The 23,929-nt window shown below is 52.7% G+C and overlaps 4 protein-coding genes across 10 annotated transcripts; 3 read left to right on the top strand and 1 right to left on the bottom strand.

The window, feature by feature from the left end:
• Positions 1-129: 129 nt before the first annotated feature.
• On the top strand, positions 130-4,338 carry rilpl1 (Rab interacting lysosomal protein-like 1). Of its 3 annotated transcripts, none has more exons than XM_053872592.1 (7): positions 130-835; positions 1,049-1,196; positions 1,340-1,458; positions 1,523-1,753; positions 2,514-2,668; positions 2,734-2,826; positions 3,225-3,455. In XM_053872592.1, exons 1-7 carry the CDS (start codon positions 569-571, stop codon positions 3,352-3,354), a joined length of 1,143 nt encoding a protein of 380 aa, XP_053728567.1. In that variant the 5' UTR covers positions 130-568; the 3' UTR covers positions 3,355-3,455. The 3 variants fall into 3 exon arrangements, with proteins under 3 accessions (XP_053728567.1, XP_053728565.1, XP_053728566.1); XM_053872590.1 differs by lacking the exon at positions 3,225-3,455 and adding an exon at positions 3,651-4,338 and having other exon boundaries at positions 132-835; positions 1,616-1,753; XM_053872591.1 differs by lacking the exon at positions 3,225-3,455 and adding an exon at positions 3,651-4,334 and having other exon boundaries at positions 542-835.
• kmt5aa (lysine methyltransferase 5Aa) lies at positions 3,996-7,873 on the bottom strand. Of its 2 annotated transcripts, none has more exons than XM_053872596.1 (7): positions 6,630-7,873; positions 5,856-5,979; positions 5,534-5,708; positions 5,382-5,469; positions 5,105-5,164; positions 4,714-4,904; positions 3,996-4,646 (listed from the first exon to the last, which is right to left on the bottom strand). In XM_053872596.1, exons 1-7 carry the CDS (start codon positions 6,636-6,638, stop codon positions 4,436-4,438), a joined length of 858 nt encoding a protein of 285 aa, XP_053728571.1. In that variant the 5' UTR covers positions 6,639-7,873; the 3' UTR covers positions 3,996-4,435. The 2 variants fall into 2 exon arrangements, with proteins under 2 accessions (XP_053728571.1, XP_053728572.1); XM_053872597.1 differs by having other exon boundaries at positions 7,657-7,872.
• On the top strand, positions 7,312-18,259 carry sbno1 (strawberry notch homolog 1 (Drosophila)). Of its 3 annotated transcripts, none has more exons than XM_053872573.1 (33): positions 7,312-7,648; positions 9,191-9,310; positions 9,375-9,473; positions 9,544-9,771; positions 9,850-9,982; positions 10,250-10,341; positions 10,424-10,520; positions 10,814-10,974; positions 11,042-11,175; positions 11,299-11,389; positions 11,462-11,623; positions 12,124-12,259; positions 12,320-12,425; positions 12,648-12,801; positions 12,863-13,045; positions 13,175-13,272; positions 13,349-13,500; positions 13,605-13,793; positions 13,861-14,034; positions 14,100-14,269; positions 14,673-14,804; positions 14,869-15,004; positions 15,081-15,193; positions 15,252-15,323; positions 15,391-15,490; positions 15,950-16,024; positions 16,086-16,232; positions 16,384-16,478; positions 16,542-16,628; positions 16,742-16,879; positions 16,947-17,023; positions 17,185-17,378; positions 17,459-18,259. In XM_053872573.1, the coding sequence occupies exons 2-33, from the start codon at positions 9,191-9,193 to the stop codon at positions 17,596-17,598; spliced, it is 4,185 nt and encodes a 1,394-aa protein (XP_053728548.1). In that variant the 5' UTR covers positions 7,312-7,648; the 3' UTR covers positions 17,599-18,259. The 3 variants fall into 3 exon arrangements, with proteins under 3 accessions (XP_053728548.1, XP_053728549.1, XP_053728550.1); XM_053872574.1 differs by lacking the exon at positions 7,312-7,648 and adding an exon at positions 7,939-8,102; XM_053872575.1 differs by lacking the exon at positions 7,312-7,648 and adding an exon at positions 8,206-8,489.
• Positions 18,260-18,403: 144 nt separating this feature from the next.
• LOC128763613 (cyclin-dependent kinase 2-associated protein 1) lies at positions 18,404-19,801 on the top strand. 2 transcript variants are annotated; one of them, XM_053872601.1, is made up of 4 exons: positions 18,404-18,743; positions 19,242-19,321; positions 19,401-19,531; positions 19,584-19,801. In XM_053872601.1, exons 1-4 carry the CDS (start codon positions 18,677-18,679, stop codon positions 19,612-19,614), a joined length of 309 nt encoding a protein of 102 aa, XP_053728576.1. In that variant the 5' UTR covers positions 18,404-18,676; the 3' UTR covers positions 19,615-19,801. The 2 variants fall into 2 exon arrangements, with proteins under 2 accessions (XP_053728576.1, XP_053728575.1); XM_053872600.1 differs by having other exon boundaries at positions 18,456-18,743; positions 19,401-19,527.
• The last annotated feature ends 4,128 nt before the right edge of the window (positions 19,802-23,929 follow it).

The raw sequence follows: 23,929 nt of genomic DNA, 5'->3' as shown, positions 1-23,929 counted from the left end.
ACAAACTATAATCTCAGTTGAAGGTTTAGCCGCAGCACACACGTTTGCACTGACACTTGGAGCTAGTTCATCGGGCTTCAGCGAATATCTCATGCGTCGGGAGTTTCGGACATGCGCACTGTCGAAAGTGCTGTCTCACCACAACCAGCTGGCGGAAGCAGCGCTAAGTTGGGTTGATAAATGGGAAACGGAGGTGTTACCTGATCTCAGATGCAGTAGAGGAGGTGTAGAAGAGGAGGAACACGTGATGACCGAGAGAACGAGAGCAGGAGCGGAGACAAACATGAAGATAAAACGTCGCGAGCGGTTCTTCTGATTTTATTTTGAAACCGAGGCGGAAGTCCGCAGTCCACTTGGGCAGACTTTTCTGGGATTCTGGCGCTGCCGAGAGGACGGACTGGACCGACGGGACCGGACCTTGACGTGTTGGTGACGTCATCGCGGGAAACCGATGTAGACGACGCAGTTCTGTTTCCGAGGTGCTCGTTTTCCTAGTTTAGAGCGTTGGAGCGAAGTTTGGCGCCGTGATTGACCCAGAAGTGCCGAGGACGTGGACGGGACACCGGACATGGAGAAGAACGTGGCCGACCTCACCGTGATGGACGTGTATGACATTGCCGCGGTGGTCGGGCAAGAGTTCGAGCGGATCATTGACCAGCATGGCTGCGAGGTTCTGTCCCGGCTCATGCCCAAGGTGGTTCGGGTCCTGGAGATCCTGGAGGTGTTGGTGACCCGCAGCAGCCTGAGCCCGGAGACGGACGAGCTGCGCCTGGAGCTGGATAAGCTGCGCCTGGAGCGGGTGGACCGGCTGGAGAAGGAGAAGAAGCACCGCAAGGTTCGTGACTACTCATTACTTGTTGCTCAAGGTGGATGAGATTCAAAAGTCATAGACATCAGATGACTGAACACAACCCACCTGAGACAGGTGAGATGGATTGTGATCCATCTGGTCATCACGGTAACGGCAGTTGAAGTTACCATGTGAGAAGATGTCTGCCGTGAAGCCACCTGCCTTTTTCTCACCGAAACTATGTGTGTATGTTGGCAGGAGCTGGAGCTGGTGGAGGATGTATGGAGAGAAGAAGCTCAGGATCTCCTCCATCAGATTGCTCAGCTCCAGGAGGAGAACAAGAGTCTCCTCACCAACATGTCCACCAAAGACTCCCTGAGTGAGGAGGACCTGCAGAGACATGAGGGTGAGACTCACACAAAGGAGTTGTTGACGCTTCACACAGTGACAACAGACAGACAAGACAGAGCTGCCTCAGTGTACCAGCTCAGCTGCTGCACACACTCACACACACACACACACACACACACACTTCTGTGTGTCTCCTAGGGATGACCGAACGAGAGAAGGAGGTGATGAAGAAGCTCAAAGAAGTTGTGGACAAACAGAGAGACGAGATCCGTGCCAAAGACCGCGAGCTGACCCTGAAGAACGACGACGTTGAGGCAGTAAGGACACACACACAGACACTCACACACACTCTGCTCTGGTTCTGATGGCCCCGGGGTTCAGCTTCAGCAGCAGCAGACGCGGCTCATGAAGATCAACCAGGACCTTCGCCACAAGATGTCGGTGGTGGAGTCTCAGGGCAAAACTCTCATCCAGCAAAAGGTGGAGCTAGAGGCCCGGGACCAGGCCCGTGGACAGGAAATGTCCACACTCCGACAGGAAGTTACACGGCTGAGGGAACGACTTGAAGGAAACACAGAGGAAGCTCCACCACTCCCACACTCACCTGCAGAAGTAAGTTATCAATGACAACGATGTTGAGGAAGAAGATGATGAAAGTGGAAACAATGATGGCGATTAAGATTGTGAAGATGATGATGTTAGACATGATGATGAAGATGATGGAAGTGATGATGATAACGATGGGGATGATTGTGACAATGATGATGATGAAGATGTTGGACAAGATGATGATGATGCTGATGATAATGGAGGACCAACCTCTGAGCGCCTCTGCCGGCAGACATCATTTAGGTCCTTCTTCACTTCAGTGTAAACAGGAAGTGACATCAGCAGCCTCTCTCCCTCCGCCAGCCTGCTGCAGCAGTGTCAGGGTCTCAGTCAGTCCCATGCCGCGTCTCTGATCCAGCTGCGGGGTTTGATCAAACCCCCAGCCCTCACAGACGTGGGGATGAGGAGGACGCCGATCTACTCTGGGTACTGAAGCATCTTCTCAGCTGTGAAGACTCACACTAACACCTCCCCTAATCTCAGAACGATGGGTCTGACCTCTAACTATCAAGCTTGCTGTCCCATCATGCACCTGGATCCTTGTGCATGAGTGTGTGCGTGTTTGTGAACCGGCTCCTCTTATTTTTGTGGCCTCACAGTGCCATCCAATCCACCACAGCCGTTCTCATTACAAGGCGCTTGGTCACCCCTCTGAGACTCTGAGTAGAAAAAGCCAGCTGAGAAGTTCCAGCAGCCTGGTGTTCTTTGTGTATGTGGAGGAAATGTCTTTCACGAGGTCTGTAACACCTTCTTCTGGTTGCAGGAGGCGCTCTGTGATGAGGAGTCGGTGGGGTTGGACATGAAGGACCCAAGCAGACCCCGGTTCACCCTGCAGGAACTCCGCGATGTCCTGCATGAAAGGAACGAGCTGAAGGCCAAGGTCTTCCTGCTGCAGGAGGAGCTGGCCTACTACAAGAGGTGATGAAGAAGAGGATTAGATGCAGATGAGGATGATGGTGGTGATGAAGCTCTCCTCTCCTCAGTGATGACACAGAAGACGAGGTCGTGTCTTCATCTCCGTCTCTGGATTTGAGATCTCGGTCGTCACCAGCTCCAGAGTCTGGAATCAAACGCTTGTGAGTCCTCAACGCTTCCTTGGTCACATGACATCACACTGACACTCACCACCACACTGAGCCCTTTCACACGGCACAGACTCGAGCTCTCGAACCTTGGGAACATCGGTGGGTGGTGAAAGTGGAGGGATACTGAAAGTGAAATGCTCCTTTGCGCTCCATGAATGCAGACAGCGGTCATGTCTGCCTCTCACACGCAACCCTTAGCTAGCATGTGCAACCGATGTACCATTAGCCCCTCCAACTTAAGGTCGCCTGCTGGGTCGATAGTTTGCAGCGAGGTTCTGAGTACAACTGGCTCCGGTTCCAGAAGCAGAACCGTGTCGGTGTGAAAGGCTTCACTCACCACCACACGGACAGGTCCCAGTCCTCCACCGTCACGTCCTCTCTCTCTCTAGGATCTTCACCGCTGTCATGCCAATGGTGGCGGCTGGTTTGATCGCAGATGACCCGACTTTACAACCAATCAGAGGCCTCAGATCTCTTGTACGTGCCCCACCCCCGCTTGTTGGCCGACTTGGCGTGTAGCTTCCTGTTTCTGACCAAACACACTTGTGACTGACACTGAAGTTACTTCCTGTCTGCTTGTTAACTCGCCAGCTCAGAGAGGAAAGCCACCCTCATGATCTGTAACATTATGACCACCTGTTTCTCCCATTGCTGGTCCAGTGAGGTCAAACATTGTTCATACTAATATTTGTACTACTTCTACCAGTACTGCTTGGTTGTTGAAAATGATCATGATGGGTTGAGGTCCGATCTGGGTCACATGATTGCGTGGTGAATAAATGAATGGTGTCTGAGTCGGCTTCTGTGTCTCGCAGGTTTAGTTTCTTCTCGCGGGACAAAGTCCGTGGTTCACAACGGACACAGAACCTGGATGGGTCCTGGTCCCGCAGCGACCCCGTGTACACAGAGCAAGCACAGGAGGCACTCCAGAGCATGTAGTCCCGTCCACCCTACAACACAGCGTGAAGGACTGATTGGATGTGGCCGTGTCAGGTGGCCTGAAGACAACTCAAGAAGGGAAAATGAAATGAGTGCCATTCTTCCTGTTGGCCTCAGCAGGTGACATTATTTATGTTTGTGTTGACAAAGAAGTAAACTTTTATCGCCAGCGTGTTTGTGCCTATAGTGAGGGGGCGTGGCCTCTTGATTGACTGCACTTGACCAGAGCACCAGACATTCTGTTCTGAAAACGTTTATTCTCGTCGATCATTTCAATAAATATATTTACAGGAAGTGACGTCAGCCAGCACTGATGGCTATTCATGGTTTTGGTTTTGGCCAGCAATGAGGCTGAGAGGAGACCCCGTCCGGTGCGGGGTCATCTGGTCCCATCACAACCACTAGAGTTCAAACGGTGATCTGCAGTGACCCAAGCTCAGCTGAGAACACTGATGTCTGGAAGTGAAAATCCCCAGCGGTCGTGTTGGAAAAAAACAAAACAAGTGGACTGCGGAGGAAAGTCTGGTGACTGACGCCGACCGGTGGCGCAGCGCGTGTGAGTGTGTATTAAAAGACCCTTGTGGATAAAACAAGCAGTGGATGAGCTTCTGTAGGAGTGTGGGCAAGACAGGACTGGCCCCTGAAGGCGTTGCTGGGCTTCTCAGTGTTTTAGCCAGGGGTGGGCGGCGATGGACGCCTTGCTGCGGTCTCCGTAGTCGTAAAGAAGCTCCTCCCCCTGGTGGATGTCTCGGGAGGCCACGAGGATGAGGTGCGGGACACCGTCGATGTCATGCAGCTTAGTGTGACAGTTGCCGCTTTTGCTGTGGTTGATGAGTCGGCCCATCCGCCCCGTCTCTCTGGTGGCGTCGACGCTGCAGAGACAAGTGGCCATGAGATCACATGAAGCTTAGAGACATGAGTGGCTGAGTGTTAGCTCACCAGTAGGTCCTGCTCAGGTAGTGGAAGTAGTACATGTAGCAGCCGGTGTCAGGGTTCAGGGCGTACTCCGCCTCGCGCTTCTTGGCATCCGTGATGTCCAGCAGGTCTCCGTGGTACTCCACCACATACTCGCCCTTGCGGAAGCAGCGCGTGGTGACGACTGCCCGACCTTTCCCCTCGATGTACTGCATCTGGAACCGCAGAGCTTTTAGAGCTATTGGAATCCTCTTTTTGGCTGTTGGCGCCACCGTGTGGTGAGTATGTGGTAGTGTGTGACGCAGCTGTGTCTAACTAATTCACATATATTTTGCCGTTTTCCGCACGTACATTCGCAGCTAACAAACCAGTCCATAGTTGACAACGGGTTAAAATAAAATAAGCTCTTTCCTACCTCCATCCCTTCTTCCACCCCGCTGGTGATGAGCGCGTCCATCTGCTTCTTCTGCTCACACTGGAACACAAAAGCAGGTCAATGTTGGTCTGCTGGATCACTAACATCTGAGGTCTATGACTTCAGTGTTAGCTCCTCATCTTACTTGAGTCAACAAGTATGTTTTTCTAAAGACACAACATGGAAGCAACTTCAAGCGTGTTGGCGAAGGCAACAGGATTGAAGGAAAAGAAGCAAGAGGGTCAATAGCAAAGAGGAAAACTGAGCCTCATCTCACCTCCAGCTCTGATTTACTTTTCCTTGAACTCCGTCTGATGGGGTAATAGTCTGTCACCTTCTGGATCTGAACATTCTTCCCTCTAGCCCTGTAGTGGGAAAGAAAGCAGTGAATCCACCATCACAACATCAGCCACAGATCTGAGGACCTACATTTTTTTCGAGTGTTTCCTGGTTCCGACCCGGGGACCGCTTCTGCTCTGCTGCGAGAGGTGTCTGTTGCTGCTGAGCAGGGGAGTCTGAGATAACCTGTGGGCAGGGGGGAGCTCAGTGGGCGGGCAGAGGCGTGTCTGAGTCAGTCGTAGCTGTGACCAGCAGGAGGCGCTCTCTGTTGAATTAAAAAAAAAATCGAGTCAGCCACCAGTGAGGCACTCAACAGACTTTTGCCAAATATGCAGTCGGAACTCACTTGTGACATGAGCAGCACATGTCTCTCTCTCTCTCTCTCACACACACACACACACACACAGCTTACTGTCTGCCGGCCTCTGAGAGCTCATGGCTATGAAAGGTTCCTCCGGCACCACCTCCAGCTGCTTTGCCTCATGAAGTGGATGGATGGAGCTGAAGACCTCCGAGTGACTGCTGCAAACCACTTCCTGTCAACACACGCTCACAGATTAGAGTTGACACACTCAAAAAGACAATTGTGTGCTTATGATGGGGCATCAATTTAGTTGATTGGTGATTAGTTTCTGTCATCATTGTCCTCCATCAACGAGCCCTCATCAATCACCACCAGTCATCGTCATTAATGAGCTGCGGCTCAGGTGAGCGTTCATCCCTGACACCTCTCATCAAACCGATCGAGGTGGGAGTTGCGTCGTCCTCTTCCTCTTCTGAGGACGGACTCACACCGAACTGGAGTGCGAACTGACAGCCAGCAACTTAGTTTTTCAAAAGAACCAAACGCAAACACGTAGTTGGCGCCGGCCTGGGGCGAGAGCTGTCATCAACAACAACGACGTCGTCACCACCGTCTCTTTGTTTTCAAACGTCGACTCCTTAGAAGCGGATCGTTTCGTCATCAGGGTTGACGGCCGCGCGTGTCGTCACAGACATGTGTCCGCTCGAGCGTGGGGGCGGGGGGCAAAGTTCCGTCTCGACGTTTAAATATGGCAGGCAGTTTGCGAGAAGCAAACAAACAAACACGTTGTAACATTAGCCACGCAGCTAACACAACATCGCGACCGGTACCACCAACGTGGGCCGCTGGAGGGACTCGCGCTCATCTAAGTCCAGAACTCACCCCGCTCATGTCCGCGCTCGGACTGGACCTCCTCCACGAACCCACAGAACTCGGTCCTCGCCGATCACAGGGACCCGGGAGAAGGGGGCGGAGAGGGGAGGACACGGAGTTAGAGCCAGACTCTCTCCGCCATTTTCACCCTCGCTAGCACAGGTAGAGTGGCGCCCCCCGCAGGCCACTCTTTTTCCATGCACATACGGGCAGAAACAAGAGTCCTCTCTCATGTGTGTTGTGCTTGCTCTACAGCAAATACATATGATGATAAGACGCTCAGACGAGTTGGGGTCCGGCAGTGGTCAGTGGCTGCGCGTCTGTTGGACACGTTGATGGCGATGACCCTGAACTCTGAGGCCACATCCCAAGGCCACTCCCACTCATCGTCTGTTTGACTTCGGAGAGCCAAAATTGTCTCCCAGGTTCCACGCACGACTGCATTTAAATGTAATAAATGACATCCATGAGAGACTCGGAGGACAGCCGCCCCGTCACCGGCTCTTCCTTCCGTGATGAAGCCGACTCATGACAGCCATGACGTGCGGTCAGACTGTCAACAACTACAAATAATTACGAATTCCCCAGTTTCCTCGAATCAGCCGGAAGAAAATAGTTGGGGAAAGTGGTCAATACTAACTGAAGACAAAGCCGAAAAAAATAAACAGCGAAGAAGAAAACGTTTCAGCGCGTCACTTCCTGTCCAGTTCGAGGAGGGTCACGTGACGTGGTGGCGCTAGCTCGCCTGCGCCAGCGATGTTTTCTTTCTGTTTGTCGTCCAAAGCTTTTCAGAGGCTGCGATTCCTTCGTCAAAGGGTGACTTTTGGACCCGGTTCGACTCGTCGCGACCCGGAAACGCGGTCCCACCACCACTGCTCGGGGAGTTTGAGGGCGATGACGACCGCGGTAGGCCTGTGCCGCGTCACGTGACCAGCATGCGGCTGAGCGTTGGATAAAAGATGGCGTGAGCGCGGCGGAGCGGAGAGAAGACGAGCGACCTGCGACCCGGGCGGCTGGACGGAGCACAAGTGAGTACCTTGGTACTGCAGCCGGACTCCCGTCTCCACCCGTTGTCACCCGTCTGCGGCTCCTTTTCCTCATTTTAGCGTGACTATTGAGCGCCTTGCAATAGCCGCTGTCGCCAGCTCGCGTCGGTAGACATCAACATCCATAGCAGCGTTAGCCAGCCGCCTGCTAACACCAACACATCGTCCCGAACCACCGGTCACGTGTCACTGTTCCCGCAGCACTGTGTCACGGTTAGACGCCTTTCATTTTCCCTCACTTGCGCGAATGTGAAAGCGGTCCTTCGTGACGTCACAAAGTGAAACTAAGGCTGGCTAACGTGCTCAGCCAGAAGAGTTGGTTCACAGCTTCAGACTAGTGCAGAGGACGCGTCCCTGACCCACATGTGTGTGGCTCGGGATCATCTCCTGGTTCACCTGCGTCAGGTCACTGAGGAGGCATCACAACCCACCGAAGGTTCACTCGCTCAACTCGTTTCGCACTCCTCTTATATAAGTGCCTTTGAGCCTCATACGTTAGCTTCGTGCTAACCGGTGAGCTAGTGGGCTAAAGCTGTGTCACAGCCGAGGAGCGGGCTCCTCCAGCCGCCCGAACCGGACCTTAGGTCGGGGGTTTCTATGGGTTCGTTGCGTGGTGGTGTTTGGTTGGCGTGTATTGCGGCCGGTTGGGACTCGGTCACTCTGACCAGGAAGTGTAGCCCGCAGGAGGAGGGCACCGCAAACACGTGTCTTGTTTTGGGTCAGTAATCGGTCTGTGCACCGTCTGACCCGGATCTGGTGCTGTTGAGTAGTTGGGCTGCCACGATTTGGCGAAGCTGTCGGATCGTCGGGACTACAAACTATTGTGAGCAATTCAAATGTTCAGTTTCAAAACTGCACTTCATACTGTACAAGTGTTTACTATTGACGACACTACAGTCAGATGGGGTTTTGGCGTGTCCTCAACCAGTACACATCCTATGCCAAGACACTGACTTAATATTAAGATCTTGGTGACTACCCAATTGTTATTATGGTTGTATATATGCATTTAGGGCAGAGCTATTCTTTATTATTCTGTTCACCTGAATAAACCCTTAATTACAAGTACTATGTACCCACTTTGACGCTTCAACTTTATCGTCCCATAGATTGATTCCTTGTATGTTGCATCAAACCATTTTTTCATTCGATCATGTCAATTTTTTCATCCTCTTAGATTTAAATCGGTGTGTGAAATCTTGTGTGGAATTTTTTTTTTCCATTTTGACACAGTAAAAACCCAATCCATGTTTTGACAGCAAATTTTGGGGAACTTCGAGATAATCTAATTCCAGTTGACCTCAAATTAACTTGTTTGAGTGACCCTGTAGATGCCAGAGGCGGAGTGACTTTAGTGAGACTGGCCTCGTCGTGGAAGTTAAATGTAAATGCGAAGATGCTGCCGATTTATCTAAAGAGAACCAGAAGAGGTGTAATTATCCTCAAGTGGAAGTTTGCGTTTTAGTTTGATAAGCAGTTGAGTCTTCAGGACATGCTGGAACTGGATGGTGTCATCTGTTGCAGATGGATCCAGGCCAGGATCTTCTTCTCACTGCACTGAGCGAGAGCGGGATTTGTCCCAATGACCTCGGCCTGTTTGATGTGGATGCTCAGGATGTGTCTCAGCCGGCAATTGCCCAGCAGGTTTGTGCTGCTGCTTCTTGTCTGCTCACCTCACTGCTCTGCTGAACGCCCCCTTCTCCCCCAGTCTATCTCCATCAGCGCTCTGGATGTCGGTTTGGGAGCAGAGTCAAGTGAAGCGGTTAAACTTGAAGCTCCTGCTCCAGTTCCTGTTGTGACGGTCCGGGTGAGCTGAGCTGAGGCATTGGAGTCCTCCAGCTGTCAAGTGTTCTTGCTAACACTCCGTCTGTCTTCAGCACAAGCCGCAGCCGTCCACCACCACCTTCGTGTTGAACCAGCTGAACCAACTGCCATCGCTGGGTGCCTCTGCGACCAAGCAGTTGGTCAGCAACCCCATCAAACACACCATCACTGTCACCAAGGTGGTCCACGTCAACAATGCAGCCATGCGGGGCTCCTCCACCCCACCAGCCGTGGGCTGCACCCCCTCTGTGTCTTCAGCCGTGCCTTCTAGTAAAGATGAGGTGAGTTTTGGAAGTTCATGCCTTCAGTCTCACTCCTGAAGCTATGTGGATAAGCTGCTTGCTTTTCTCCTCTCATAGATCCAGCTGAAAGACCTCCTCAGGACCGGTACCCTCAAGAGCACAGTGCTGAAGGGCAGCAGTCTGATGGAGCTGATGAAGCTGAAGCCTCCACCTGACATCGCACCTCCTGTTGCCACAGCAGCAGCTGCAGGTCTCTATTCTCAAAACTGTCCTGACACTGTTGGATGGTGCAGCTGTGTCTTGTGGAGAAATGTCTTAAAGAACCATGGAGAATGGAAGGTTTGACCTGAGAAGCAGCTAATAATGAGCATTTATAATTGAATCTGTCGTTAGTAAAGAGGACAGAGAGCGCCCGAATCGGAAGAAAGATAAATACATCCTTTATAAGCGTGTCTGACTGAGTACAGGTCAGGTTGAGTCCTAGTGAACACCTGAGTGAAGCAGGTCTGTGTTCCAGGTGAGGTGAACGGTGTGAAGAAGGAGGTGGCAGGTAAAGACAGGATGTGGGTCAGCGACGACATGAAGCTGCCAAACTTCTCACACCCTCTGGTGAGTCGGTCTGGGTCGAACCTCCACCAGTCATGGTTGTTCTACAGACTGCGGAAGGGTGGTGACTGTTTCTTCTTGACAGAAACCTCCAGGAATGAAGGAGGAAGAGGAGCCGGAAGAGGAAGAGGAGGAAGAGCTGGGTCATGCTGAGACCTACGCAGAGTACATGCCCATGAAGTGTGAGTGAAGTGCTGCCAGAGCTTCTTTTAATATTAAATGTTAAAAAATGCATTGAAAAGCTATATGGCAGGGAAACAAATGATTAAAAAAACAGGAGTTTTCATACAAAACAACAGAATTTAGGAAAATGACACTGATTTTGAGTTTGGACACAATTTGAACCCTAGGCGTGGTTCTTCAGAGCGTCCCAGTCCAACTCTTGCTGATCTCCTACTGTGAATAAAGCCTGACAGACCTCACTACCACCGTCCAATTCCTGTAGACCCACCTGACCTCCTCTTCTGTTGTCCAGTGAAGGTAGGCCTGCGACATCCAGACCCCGTGGTGGAGACCAGCTCTCTGTCCAGCGTGAGTCCTCCAGACGTCTGGTACCGATTGTCCATTCCAGAGGAGACCATCGACCGTGGGTGTCTGTCTGCCCTGCAGCTGGAGGCCATCACCTATGCGGCCCAGGTAAATCCCAGATCCCTATCCCTCCATGACAGAGCTTCTCCCCCCTGAACCAGTCTCTTTGCTGCAGCAACACGAGACTTTCCTCCCCAGCGGGGACCGGGCTGCCTACCTGATCGGGGATGGAGCCGGGGTGGGAAAGGGGCGCACGATCGCCGGGATCATCTATGAGAACTACCTGCTGGGCAGGAAGAGGTCACTCTGGTCAGTGTCTGGTTCTTCCTCTGCCCTTCTTACCTCTTCCCCTTCTCGCACTGACGGTAGAGCGCAGAAGAGGTCTCTCTCCAGCTGATGTCTGCATGAGCTAAGTGGACCCTCCCTCTGCAGGTTCAGTGTCTCAAATGACTTGAAGTACGATGCTGAGAGAGACCTGCGAGACATCGGCGCAAAGAACATCCAGGTCCACTCTCTGAACAAGGTCAGACTGAGTGCCCTGCAGCGGGCTGCGAGGTCCCTGCTTTTACTCCTGGTGACTGATTCTGTCCTGCAGTTCAAGTACGGGAAGATTTCGTCCAAACACAATGGCAGCGTGAAGAAGGGTGTCATCTTCGCCACATACTCCTCGCTGATTGGGGAGAGTCAGTCTGGAGGGAAGTACAAGACTCGCTTCCAGCAGCTGCTGCACTGGTGCGGCGAGGACTTTGACGGCGTTGTATCCTTCACTGCTGAGGTCTGACGAGTGTTGCCATTGTTAAGGTTACTGGGTCCCAAATGGAGGGCCTGAAACCCTGACCCTGAGGAAGATGGATTAGTCGAAACAAGGAATCTCGCAGTTGGGGATTTGTGACCTTCCTCCACCAGGTGGCTGTCAGTTCAAATACTTGAGTTGTCCGATTTTCTTTAGTGATCTCACATCTTCAGTTGCATTTTAAATTTCTGTACTTACCAATTTATATTTGAATGAATGAATGGTTTCCATCCTCTGATACATTACGAACATTAGAAACGTTTTAAGTTGCATGACTATTTAATAACGTCTGTATCACATTGCTTCTTAATTGATAAAATGCTTTTAATTCTGTCAATATTTTTTACTTGCGTAAGTATATACAATATGGCCACCTCAGTCAAAGGTTCTGTTTTACAACAAGTGCAACGGTCACCTGACCCAGTCACAACTGGGGTTGGTTTTCTTTGACCGAGCCATTGCAGATCGTCTACGACGAGTGCCACAAGGCGAAGAATGTTTGTCCGGTGGGCTCCTCCAAGCCCACCAAGACAGGACTGGCCGTGCTGGAGCTGCAGAACAAGCTACCCAAAGCTCGCGTAGTCTATGCCAGTGCCACAGGTGAGTCTGTCCGGACCACCGGGGCCCCTCACTGCACTTCACCCCCTGCACTCTCTGCAGGAGCGTCTGAGCCCCGGAACATGGCCTACATGAACCGCCTCGGCATCTGGGGACACAAGACTCCCTTCAGAGAATTTGGGAACTTCATCCAAGCTGTGGAGCGAAGGTGGGCTCTTTGTTGCTCTCACTGTTTCAATGTCCACACTCGTGAGCCTGGAAAGTCGTGTAACCTGATGGGGTCTGGTGTGGTGGTTTCGTGAACCTTCTCCTTCCCATTGCTTACACGCTCTCCAGAACACTGGTGTCGCCTCCATTAGTGGACTGTTTGGTCTTTGCTTGTGCGCATCAGAGATTCCGAACTGCTGCCTGAAGTGTCGCTCTCTTGCAGAGGCGTAGGCGCCATGGAGATCGTAGCCATGGACATGAAGCTGCGGGGGATGTACATCGCCCGCCAGCTTAGCTTCACTGGAGTCACCTTCAAGATTGAAGAAGTCCCACTGTCCCAGCACTACGTGGACATGTACAACAAGTCTGTGCAGATGGTGAGAACTCCTGAAGAGCCTCTCCATCTGAGCAGGGACTCATCAGCTGCTGTCATTTCAGTGGGTCAGCGCCCGGGATAAGTTTCAGCAGGCCGCCAACCTGATGGAGGCAGAGCAGCGCATGAAGAAATCCATGTGGGGCCAGTTCTGGTCGGCCCACCAGAGGTTCTTCAAGTATCTCTGCATCGCCTCCAAGGTGCGCCGTGTGGTACAGCTGGCCCGGGAGGAGGTCCAGAACGGGAAGGTGAGACGTTGCCCTCAAGGTTCTCACCTGCGGGTCTATGGACCGAACAGAGCCTATAGATATCTCCTTCTCTTGCTGTGCACGGTGGGTGTGAGATGATGTGATGAGCATAAACTGCTGGTGTTCCAGTGTGTGGTGATCGGCCTGCAGTCCACCGGAGAGGCTCGGACTCTGGAGGCCCTGGAGGAGGGAGGTGGCGAGCTCAATGACTTTGTCTCCACTGCCAAGTAAGTCCTCTGTGTGCCGGCCTGCTGGTCCCCCTCACAGGAAGTGATGTCGCTGAAGCAATGTTTGTGTGAACAGGGGAGTCTTGCAGTCATTGATAGAGAAGCACTTTCCTGCCCCGGATCGGCAGAAGCTCTACAGCCTGTTAGGCATCGACCTATCAGCCACGAAGACTCCCCTGCCAGCCGAGAGCAGCGGGCAAGCTCAGGAGAAGAGCAAGAAGAGGAAAGGTGAGCGGTCACTGGAGACGTGTGTGTCCTCCACACGCCTGATGTCAGAAGGACCATGCTCTGCCGAGAGGAGTCCTTGTGTCAGTCATGATGTTGGTCTGCAGGTCCAGAAGCGAAGAAGATGAAGAAGCGTCCCCGCAAACACGGCGGCCTGTCAGGCACCAGCTCCGATGAGAGCCAGTCGGAAGTGTCGGCCGCAGAGAGCGACGACAGCTTCAAGTCGGTGAGCTCAGCAGACGAGGATGATGACTTCAACCCTTTCAGGGACGAGTCAGATGAAGACGACGAGGACGGTGAGATCCGTTGTAGGCCTGAGGAATGAGCTGAGCTCTGACCCGAATCATTCTCCCTGGACTTCAGATCCGTGGCTCATCAGGAAGGAGCCCAAGAAACGCAAGGAGAAGAAGAGGAAGAGGAAGCGGAGGAAGAGCATCGACCCGGACTCCATTCAGAGTGCCCTGCTGGCCTCTGGACTTGGGTCAACCAGACCAACCTTCACAGCACCCGTTGCTCCTGCCAGCGCACCAACCACAGGTACGCGTCCGTTGTCGCTCTCCCTTGCACGCCCACAGTATCTTACTGATGTATCTGACGAGCAGTGAAGGTGGCGAGTCCCAGCAGCTGCCAGACGAGTCAGGATGCGGTGGAGCATGCTCAGAGGATGAAGCGGGAGCTGCTGGATGAGCTGGAAGAGCTGGCCGAGATGCTTCCGCCCAACACCTTAGATGAGCTCATTGACGAGTTGGGAGGACCTGACAACGTCGCAGAGGTGCTTCCTGTTTCGCTGACTTCTCGTGTTGCGGTTACATGAACAGTGTTCTGCTCCTGGATTCCCTATGTCAGAACCGAAAAGAGTGGGAAGCTTCTGCCATGTGGCTCCCTCTCCATCAGTGAACGACTCCATCGAGGTCCTTACATTTATTTACCGTGTAATGAACGTGAGCGGTGAGGTCTCGGGCGCTGAAAGTGTGTGCATTTGAAGAATGGACTCTGTCGTCATTTCACATGAGAGCAGCGTATGGAGGGACTCAAAAGTCAGTCAGACAGGGCGAGAAGGCCTGGCAGAGATGTAGACTTCCACCTGTCGACATTCCATCTGCCATCTCTTTGATACTGGCTGCCTCAGAACGCCTCCTTCTGAAAGAGTCTCACAGGCTGCCCTGTCTCCTCAGATGACCGGACGTAAAGGTCGTGTGGTCAGCAACGACGACGGCACCATCACATACGAGTCTCGCTCGGAACTGGATGTTCCGGTTGAAATCCTCAACCTGACGGAGAAGCAGCGCTTCATGGACGGAGAGAAGGTGAACGCCACGCCAAATCCCCTGTCGCTGCCATTGACTAACAACCTGTATTCTTTTGGACCAGAACATTGCCATCATCTCTGAAGCAGCCAGCTCAGGAATCTCGCTGCAGGCCGACCGGCGGGTCAAGAACCAGAGGAGGAGAGTCCACATGACACTGGAGCTTCCGTGGAGCGCCGACAGAGCCATCCAGCAGTTCGGTCAGTGCCACTCTGGTGTCAGCGTTGGACAGACCAGCCCCTGTTCTCATGTCCAGAGATGGTCTTGTGCTCTCAGGGAGGACTCACCGCTCCAACCAAGTCACAGCACCTGAGTACGTCTTCCTCATCTCTGAGCTGGCTGGAGAGCAGAGGTTCGCATCCATCGTGGCCAAGAGACTGGAGAGCCTGGTGAGACAAGACGCATGCGTGTGCATGTTGTAGTCCATGCTAACTGAGTGTGTGACAGGGGGCTCTCACTCACGGAGACAGACGAGCAACGGAGACTCGAGATCTCAGCAGATTCAACTTTGACAACAAAGTAAGACAATGTTGTTTCTGACAGAGAGGCTGTCGTCCTTTGACTCACGTGTGTGTTCGCGTGACAGTACGGCAGGAACGCTCTGGAGATCGTGATGAAGTCCATCGTGAGACTGGACAGCCCTCTGGTGTCTCCACCAGCAGACTTTAAAGGAGACTTCTTTAAAGGTGAGAGGTCTCGAAGTGTGTCGCGCGGAATTGGTTGTGTTTGTCAGCTCGGCCCTATAACTCTGTTTTGTGTGTCGAAAAGTGAAGCCATGGCTGTGTCTATGGCTGTGTCTATGGTCAGTCCTGCACCAGTTTATTGTTGGTTTTTGTAATGCTCAGTCATGGAGACAGGCTTCTAAAAGATGGCGGCCTCGCAGTGCTGGCGATTGTACCTCCCCAGCAAACATGACAGTAGCACTGACTTACAACACTCTGAGTGTGTGCTGTGGTGAACAAGCAACACTTTGTACATTTTGCTAAGAAGTGCTGGGGTTATTTAAGTTGGTGTCTGCCGGTTATTGTTGTGACAGCTCAGGTTAGATGGAAAAGATGCGTTCATGGTACAGAGTGTCTCACTGGTTAACCCTAACCTCCTCGAGGCTCCACCTGGACCACTCACTGACGTGTGTGTCTCCACAGAGATCCAGGGCGGACTCATCGGCGTGGGCCTGATCAACGTGGAGGACCGGTCTGGAGCCCTGACTCTGGACAAAGGTGAGCCCACCCTAACAGGTGGACCCGGACTGGTCTGAACTTTGAACCCTTTCTCTTGCAGACTACAACAACATAGGAAAGTTTCTGAACCGAATCCTGGGCATGGAGGTCCAGCAGCAGAACGCTTTGTTTCAGTACTTCTCAGACACACTGTCCGCCGTCATTCAGGAGGCCAAGAGGAACGGCAGATATGACATGGGCATTCTGGGTACGGCCTCTGCTCTCACAGCATAGTCTGGGTTGTGGTTAGGAGTTTGGAGTGGTTTTGGGTTCCAGAACCAGACACGGTTGAGTCGACCTGGCTCTGGATCTTTAGTCCCTCTGACCCATTCTCATCCTCATTCTGGTGTCTTGTGTAGATCTGGGCTCAGGTGACGAGAAGGTGAAGAAGGTGGACTGTAGAAAGTTTCTGACGCCAGGGTACACCACCTCAGGACATGTGGAGCTCTTCACAGTAGGTCCACCTCTCTGTCTGAATTTGGGGCAGGGTCACGCTCACCTCTCTGTCTTCTTACAGGTGAGTGTGGAGCGAGGAATGTCCTGGGAGGAGGCCACGCATGTGTGGGCTGACCAGAATGGGCCGGACGACGGGTTCTATGTGCAGGTGAGATCCTGGATGCTCAGTTTTAGTTGAGGCCTCGGAGGCTGAAGTGACGGTCAGGGTGTTGTCCGGTGTAGGGTGAGCTGGTCTTCACACCTTCAGTGTCTGTGTTGCAGATGAGGAACAACAAGAAAACATCCATCCTGGTCAAAGAGGTCAACAGCAAGAAGAGACTGTTTCTGGTCTACAGACCCAACACGGGCCGACAGCTGAAGCTAGAGCTCTACAGTGACATCAAGAAGAAGTTCAAGAAGGTTCCTCGAGTTCTCCTGTCCTCCACAAGACTCGGTCATGTGACTGAAAGTATCTGTCCTTCACCAGGTTCTGTCAGAAGATGCCAAGCAGCACTGGAACGATCAGTACCTTTCCTCGGCCAAGATCTGTTCCCACGCCTTCTGGTGAGTCTGCTGATGGGCCCCTGGGTCTGAACACACACTGTGCGGTTCAGGGTCTTGGATAAGGTTAGCCATGTGTTTTGGATGGTTAGGTTTAGGGGGAGAGGCTGGAGATAGGGTTATGGCAATGAGAGGTCCTCACAAAGAGAAATCTGTGTGTGTAGGCGGGGAAACTGCAAGAAGGCCTCAGTGGGTCTTCAGTGTGAAGTCGGTCTTCGCTGCAGGACCTTCTACGTTCTGTGTGGCTCCGTCCTCAGCGTTTGGAATGAGCTGGAGGAAGTTCTGACTCCGGTCAGTGGGACCAACGTGAAGGTCCAAATTGTCCGTCTAAGAACTGAAGACGGGCAGAGGATTGTCGGTAAGTGCTGTGCTCGTCCTCAACCCGAACCAGTCCATCATGGTCTCTCTCTCTCTGACTCTTGGCTCTGGTCCCGGCAGGTCTGATCATCCCGGCCAACTGTGTGTCCCTGCTCATTAATAAATTGTCCACATCGGATCAGAACCAACAGCTGGCCGTGCAGGAGCAGCAGAAGCGGCTGCAGCTTCACCCTCAGAGCTTCAGCCACACGCCCACATAGTGGGAGAGGGGTGCCGCGGTTCAGACCCGGCTCCCTGCCTCTCTGCACCACAAAGTCTGGGACCGCCTGTCCCGCCACTGACCCGCAGGTCCGAATGGCCAGCGGCGTGTACAAAGATGTCGGCGTTAGTCTTCTGACATTTAGAGCCAAAGATTTGAGAAGATGACCCGAAACCTTCACCCGCCGTCCGGAACCACGACCCACCACAAACCGATCCAGTCGACACTAATACCAACTTGGTATCTGTAATTGCATGAAATGAACAATCTTCTTCTGGATCGTCCTGATGTTTTCCACATGTGCCTTCAGTGCCAGATCAGATGGGTCGGAACAGGCCAGCGCAGTGACCCAGTTCTGGTTGTTCCTGCATGAACCCTGAACATTTTTGTTAAGTACCTGTAGTACTCGGTCTAGCCCGTCTTCAAACGGGACCCAGCTGTCCGACTCAAATCATCAGAACTTTCAGGGAACTTTCAGCAAGTCCAGCTTTGGTTCTGATTCTGTCGAGGCAACGTCTGGGTCCAGCCTTCCTCTACGACCAAGCCAGTCCTGTTTCTGGACTGCTTGGGTTGGTCGGAAATATCATTTGTTGTTTTGACAGAGATTCTGTTGGACTGCACTGACTCGACCCGAACGCTCAATAAAACTTTGTTGCTTCTTCTGCTGACTTGCTTGTGTCACTCAGTCGTGTAGACTGGTTGTCATGGTATGATGTGACAGCCACTCAGTGATATCTCTGTTCGTTTCTTTTACAGGTCAGAGGTCACCGCCCTGTGACCCCCAATGTCGCCTCACGTGCTCCACTGACAGACCGGTGGAAGCGACAATTTTCATTTAAAAAAAAAAAAAATCCAGGCTATGACGCGACATGACGTCACGCGTCTTCAAACGTGTTTCACAGACTATCCTGACCGTGACAAAGAGAAGCGTGTCGGTCACGAGTGTCGCAAAGGCTCCGAGTTGGGACCGCGATGGAGACAGCGGGGTCACGTTCGGCTTCGGTGTCGGGACAGTGACGTGTGAATCCTGAGGCAGACGAAAGCGCCAGTCAGACGGATCTGGGCTCTGGAGGTTCGTGATGTCCCTGGGAACTTCCTTCCAACCGAATCTGCAGCAGCTGGTTCCGGGAGCACCAGGAGACCCGGGTGAGTTCCAGACCCGCCATTTTAATGTAAAGCTTAGGGGGAAAGTGGGGAGACTCCTGGGGGCGCGCCGTTGCTTTGTACACTTGACCCGGGTCAGAACCGGGCCGCTAGGCTAATTCATGTCCGCCATGACGGATTCAGAACCGGACCACGCGCCGGGCATCCGAGGGTCTCTTGAAACAGGACTCCAGCGACCCGGGACTCTTCTGTAGCCAGCAGGTTCTGGATCCATTTCTTCCACGAATCTCCAGCGGAACCGCTGATTGTTCTGTCGCCTACATGCGGCTCCGTGAGGACCCCTGCTGGCGGAGCAGAGAAGGCCACGCTCTTTGTTTACGAGCTCTCGAACACGTCATCGTAAACAAACGACATTTTCTTCCGCCTGTCTGGTACCGGATTCTTTGCCGTGACCCACTATCTCTGCACAGAAGTTCTGGGGTCGACAGACCGTGGTGATAATGATGATGATGACGACGACTGAATGTTCTCCTCCGGCAGGTGGCGTCCTCTCCTTCTCCCTGCAGTCGTGTCGCCCCCTACTGAGTGACTACGGACCTCCATCCCTGGGTTTCTCCCTGGTGTGTAGACTGCGTGCTCTCTCTCTCTCCCTCTGTCTCTCTGTCTTAACCCTGCCCTCCCCCAATACCCACCCCCCAGGTCTCCCTGGCCAGTCAGGTGCCTGAGAACAAGTACTCAGAGCTGCTGTCCATCATCGAGGAGCTCGGGAAGGAGATCAGGCCGACTTACGCCGGGAGCAAAAGTGCGATGGAGCGACTCAAACGAGGTCGGTAGTATGTTGCTGAAAGCGAGTCATGTGACCTAACTTTTATGTTTGCACAGGAATCTTGCACGCCCGCGGCCTGGTGCGTGAATGTTTGGCAGAGACGGAGAGGAACGCTCGCTCCTAGCCAGGCCCCTCCCACTTTTCACCTGACCCCACCTGCTTTCCTGTACGTGAAGGGAGGGGCTCGCCAGAGATTGACTGCTGGTTGTTTTGGTACATGGACGTCTTTGTATCTTTTTGTTACTGCGCCCAATAAAGTGTATTTTCAACAGTTCCACAGTCATTTCTTCTATTCCTGCACTGACCTGCCATGTCACAGTCTCTCCATGCTCTCCTCCACAGATCCTCCTTTCATCCTCTTCCATCCTCCTTCATCCACCGTCACTCTGTCACCTCTCCATCACTCTGTCACCTCTCCTTCTTCACTCTGTCACCTCTCATCACCCTGTCACCTCACCTCCATCACTGTCACCTCTCCTTCATCACTCTGTCACCTCTCCTTCTTCACTCTGTCACCTCTCATCACCCTGTCACCTCACCTCCATCACTGTCACCTCTCCTTCATCACCCTGTCACCTCTCCTTCATCACTTTGTCATCTCTCCTTCATCACCCTGTCACCTCTCCATCACTCTGTCACCACTCCATCACTCTGTCACCTCTCCTTCATCACCCTGTCACCTCTCCATCACTCTGTCACCACTCCATCACTCTGTCACCTCTCCTTCATCACCCTGTCACCTCTCATCACTGTCACCTTTCCTTCAATACTCTGTCACCTCTCCTTCATCACCCCTTCACCTCTCCATCACTCTCCACTACTCCATCACGCTGTCACCTCTCATCACTGTTACCTCTCCTTCATCACTCTGTCACCTCTCCATCATCACCCTGTCACCTCTCATCACCCTGTCACCGCTCCTTCACTGTCACCTCTCCATCATCACTCTGTCACCTCTCCATCATCACCCTGTCACCTCTCCTTCACTGTCACCTCTCCATCACTCTGTCACCTCTCCTTCATCACCCTGTCACCTCTCCTTCATCACTCTGTCACCTCTCCATCACTCTGTCACCACTCCATCACTCTGTCACCTCTCATCACCCTGTCACCTCACCTCCATCACTGTCACCTCTCCTTCATCACTCTGTCACCTCTCCTTCTTCACTCTGTCACCTCTCATCACCCTGTCACCTCACCTCCATCACTGTCACCTCTCCTTCACCTCTCCTTCATCACTTTGTCATCTCTCCTTCATCACCCTGTCACCTCTCCTTCATCACTCTGTCACCTCTCCATCACTCTGTCACCACTCCATCACTCTGTCACCTCTCCTTTATCACCCTGTCACCTCTCCATCACTCTGTCACCACTCCATCACTCTGTCACCTCTCCTTCATCACCCTGTCACCTCTCATCACTGTCACCTTTCCTTCAATACTCTGTCACCTCTCCTTCATCACCCCTTCACCTCTCCATCACTCTCCACCACTCCATCACGCTGTCACCTCTCATCACTGTTACCTCTCCTTCATCACTCTGTCACCTCTCCATCATCACCCTGTCACCTCTCATCACCCTGTCACCTCTCCTTCATCACTCTGTCACCTCTCCATCATCACCCTGTCACCTCTCATCACCCTGTCACCGCTCCTTCACTGTCACCTCTCCATCATCACTCTGTCACCTCTCCTTCACTGTCACCTCTCCATCACTCTGTCACCTCTCCTTCATCACTCTGTCACCTCTCCATCATCACCCTGTCACCTCTCATCACCCTGTCACCGCTCCTTCACTGTCACCTCTCCATCATCACTCTGTCACCTCTCCTTCACTGTCACCTCTCCATCACTCTGTCACCTCTCCTTCATCACTTTGTCACCTCTCCTTCATCACTTTGTCATCTCTCCTTCATCACCCTGTCACCTCTCCATCACTCTGTCACCACTCCATCACTCTGTCACCTCTCCTTCATCACCCTGTCACCTCTCCATCACTCTGTCACCACTCCATCACTCTGTCACCTCTCCTTCATCACCCTGTCACCTCTCATCACTGTCACCTTTCCTTCAATACTCTGTCACCTCTCCTTCATCACCCCTTCACCTCTCCATCACTCTCCACTACTCCATCACGCTGTCACCTCTCATCACTGTTACCTCTCCTTCATCACTCTGTCACCTCTCCATCATCACCCTGTCACCTCTCATCACCCTGTCACCGCTCCTTCACTGTCACCTCTCCATCATCACTCTGTCACCTCTCCATCATCACCCTGTCACCTCTCCTTCACTGTCACCTCTCCATCACTCTGTCACCTCTCCTTCATCACTTTGTCATCTCTCCTTCATCACCCTGTCACCTCTCCTTCATCACTCTGTCACCTCTCCATCACTCTGTCACCACTCCATCACTCTGTCACCTCTCATCACCCTGTCACCTCACCTCCATCACTGTCACCTCTCCTTCATCACTCTGTCACCTCTCCTTCTTCACTCTGTCACCTCTCATCACCCTGTCACCTCACCTCCATCACTGTCACCTCTCCTTCACCTCTCCTTCATCACTTTGTCATCTCTCCTTCATCACCCTGTCACCTCTCCTTCATCACTCTGTCACCTCTCCATCACTCTGTCACCACTCCATCACTCTGTCACCTCTCCTTTATCACCCTGTCACCTCTCCATCACTCTGTCACCACTCCATCACTCTGTCACCTCTCCTTCATCACCCTGTCACCTCTCATCACTGTCACCTTTCCTTCAATACTCTGTCACCTCTCCTTCATCACCCCTTCACCTCTCCATCACTCTCCACCACTCCATCACGCTGTCACCTCTCATCACTGTTACCTCTCCTTCATCACTCTGTCACCTCTCCATCATCACCCTGTCACCTCTCATCACCCTGTCACCTCTCCTTCATCACTCTGTCACCTCTCCATCATCACCCTGTCACCTCTCATCACCCTGTCACCGCTCCTTCACTGTCACCTCTCCATCATCACTCTGTCACCTCTCCTTCACTGTCACCTCTCCATCACTCTGTCACCTCTCCTTCATCACTCTGTCACCTCTCCATCATCACCCTGTCACCTCTCATCACCCTGTCACCGCTCCTTCACTGTCACCTCTCCATCATCACTCTGTCACCTCTCCTTCACTGTCACCTCTCCATCACTCTGTCACCTCTCCTTCATCACTTTGTCATCTCTCCTTCATCACCCTGTCACCTCTCCTTCATCACTCTGTCACCTCTCCATCACTCTGTCACCACTCCATCACTCTGTCACCTCTCCTTCATCACCCTGTCACCTCTCATCACTGTCACCTTTCCTTCAATACTCTGTCACCTCTCCTTCATCACCCCTTCACCTCTCCATCACTCTCCACTACTCCATCACGCTGTCACCTCTCATCACTGTTACCTCTCCTTCATCACTCTGTCACCTCTCCATCATCACCCTGTCACCTCTCATCACCCTGTCACCGCTCCTTCACTGTCACCTCTCCATCATCACTCTGTCACCTCTCCATCATCACCCTGTCACCTCTCATCACCCTGTCACCGCTCCTTCACTGTCACCTCTCCATCATCACTCTGTCACCTCTCCATCATCACCCTGTCACCTCTCCTTCACTGTCACCTCTCCATCACTCTGTCACCTCTCCTTCATCACTTTGTCATCTCTCCTTCATCACCCTGTCACCTCTCCTTCATCACTCTGTCACCACTCCATCACTCTGTCACCTCTCATCACCCTGTCACCTCACCTCCATCACTGTCACCTCTCCTTCATCACTCTGTCACCTCTCCTTCTTCACTCTGTCACCTCTCATCACCCTGTCACCTCACCTCCATCACTGTCACCTCTCCTTCACCTCTCCTTCATCACTTTGTCATCTCTCCTTCATCACCCTGTCACCTCTCCTTCATCACTCTGTCACCTCTCCATCACTCTGTCACCTCTCCTTTATCACCCTGTCACCTCTCCATCACTCTGTCACCACTCCATCACTCTGTCACCTCTCCTTCATCACCCTGTCACCTCTCATCACTGTCACCTTTCCTTCAATACTCTGTCACCTCTCCTTCATCACCCCTTCACCTCTCCATCACTCTCCACCACTCCATCACGCTGTCACCTCTCATCACTGTTACCTCTCCTTCATCACTCTGTCACCTCTCCATCATCACCCTGTCACCTCTCATCACCCTGTCACCTCTCCTTCATCACTCTGTCACCTCTCCATCATCACCCTGTCACCTCTCATCACCCTGTCACCGCTCCTTCACTGTCACCTCTCCATCATCACTCTGTCACCTCTCCTTCACTGTCACCTCTCCATCACTCTGTCACCTCTCCTTCATCACTCTGTCACCTCTCCATCATCACCCTGTC

Source organism: Synchiropus splendidus, chromosome 8, assembly GCF_027744825.2.
Source record: "Synchiropus splendidus isolate RoL2022-P1 chromosome 8, RoL_Sspl_1.0, whole genome shotgun sequence".
NCBI lineage: Eukaryota > Metazoa > Chordata > Actinopteri > Syngnathiformes > Callionymidae > Synchiropus > Synchiropus splendidus.
This window is presented reverse-complemented; position numbering and strand designations above follow the sequence as displayed.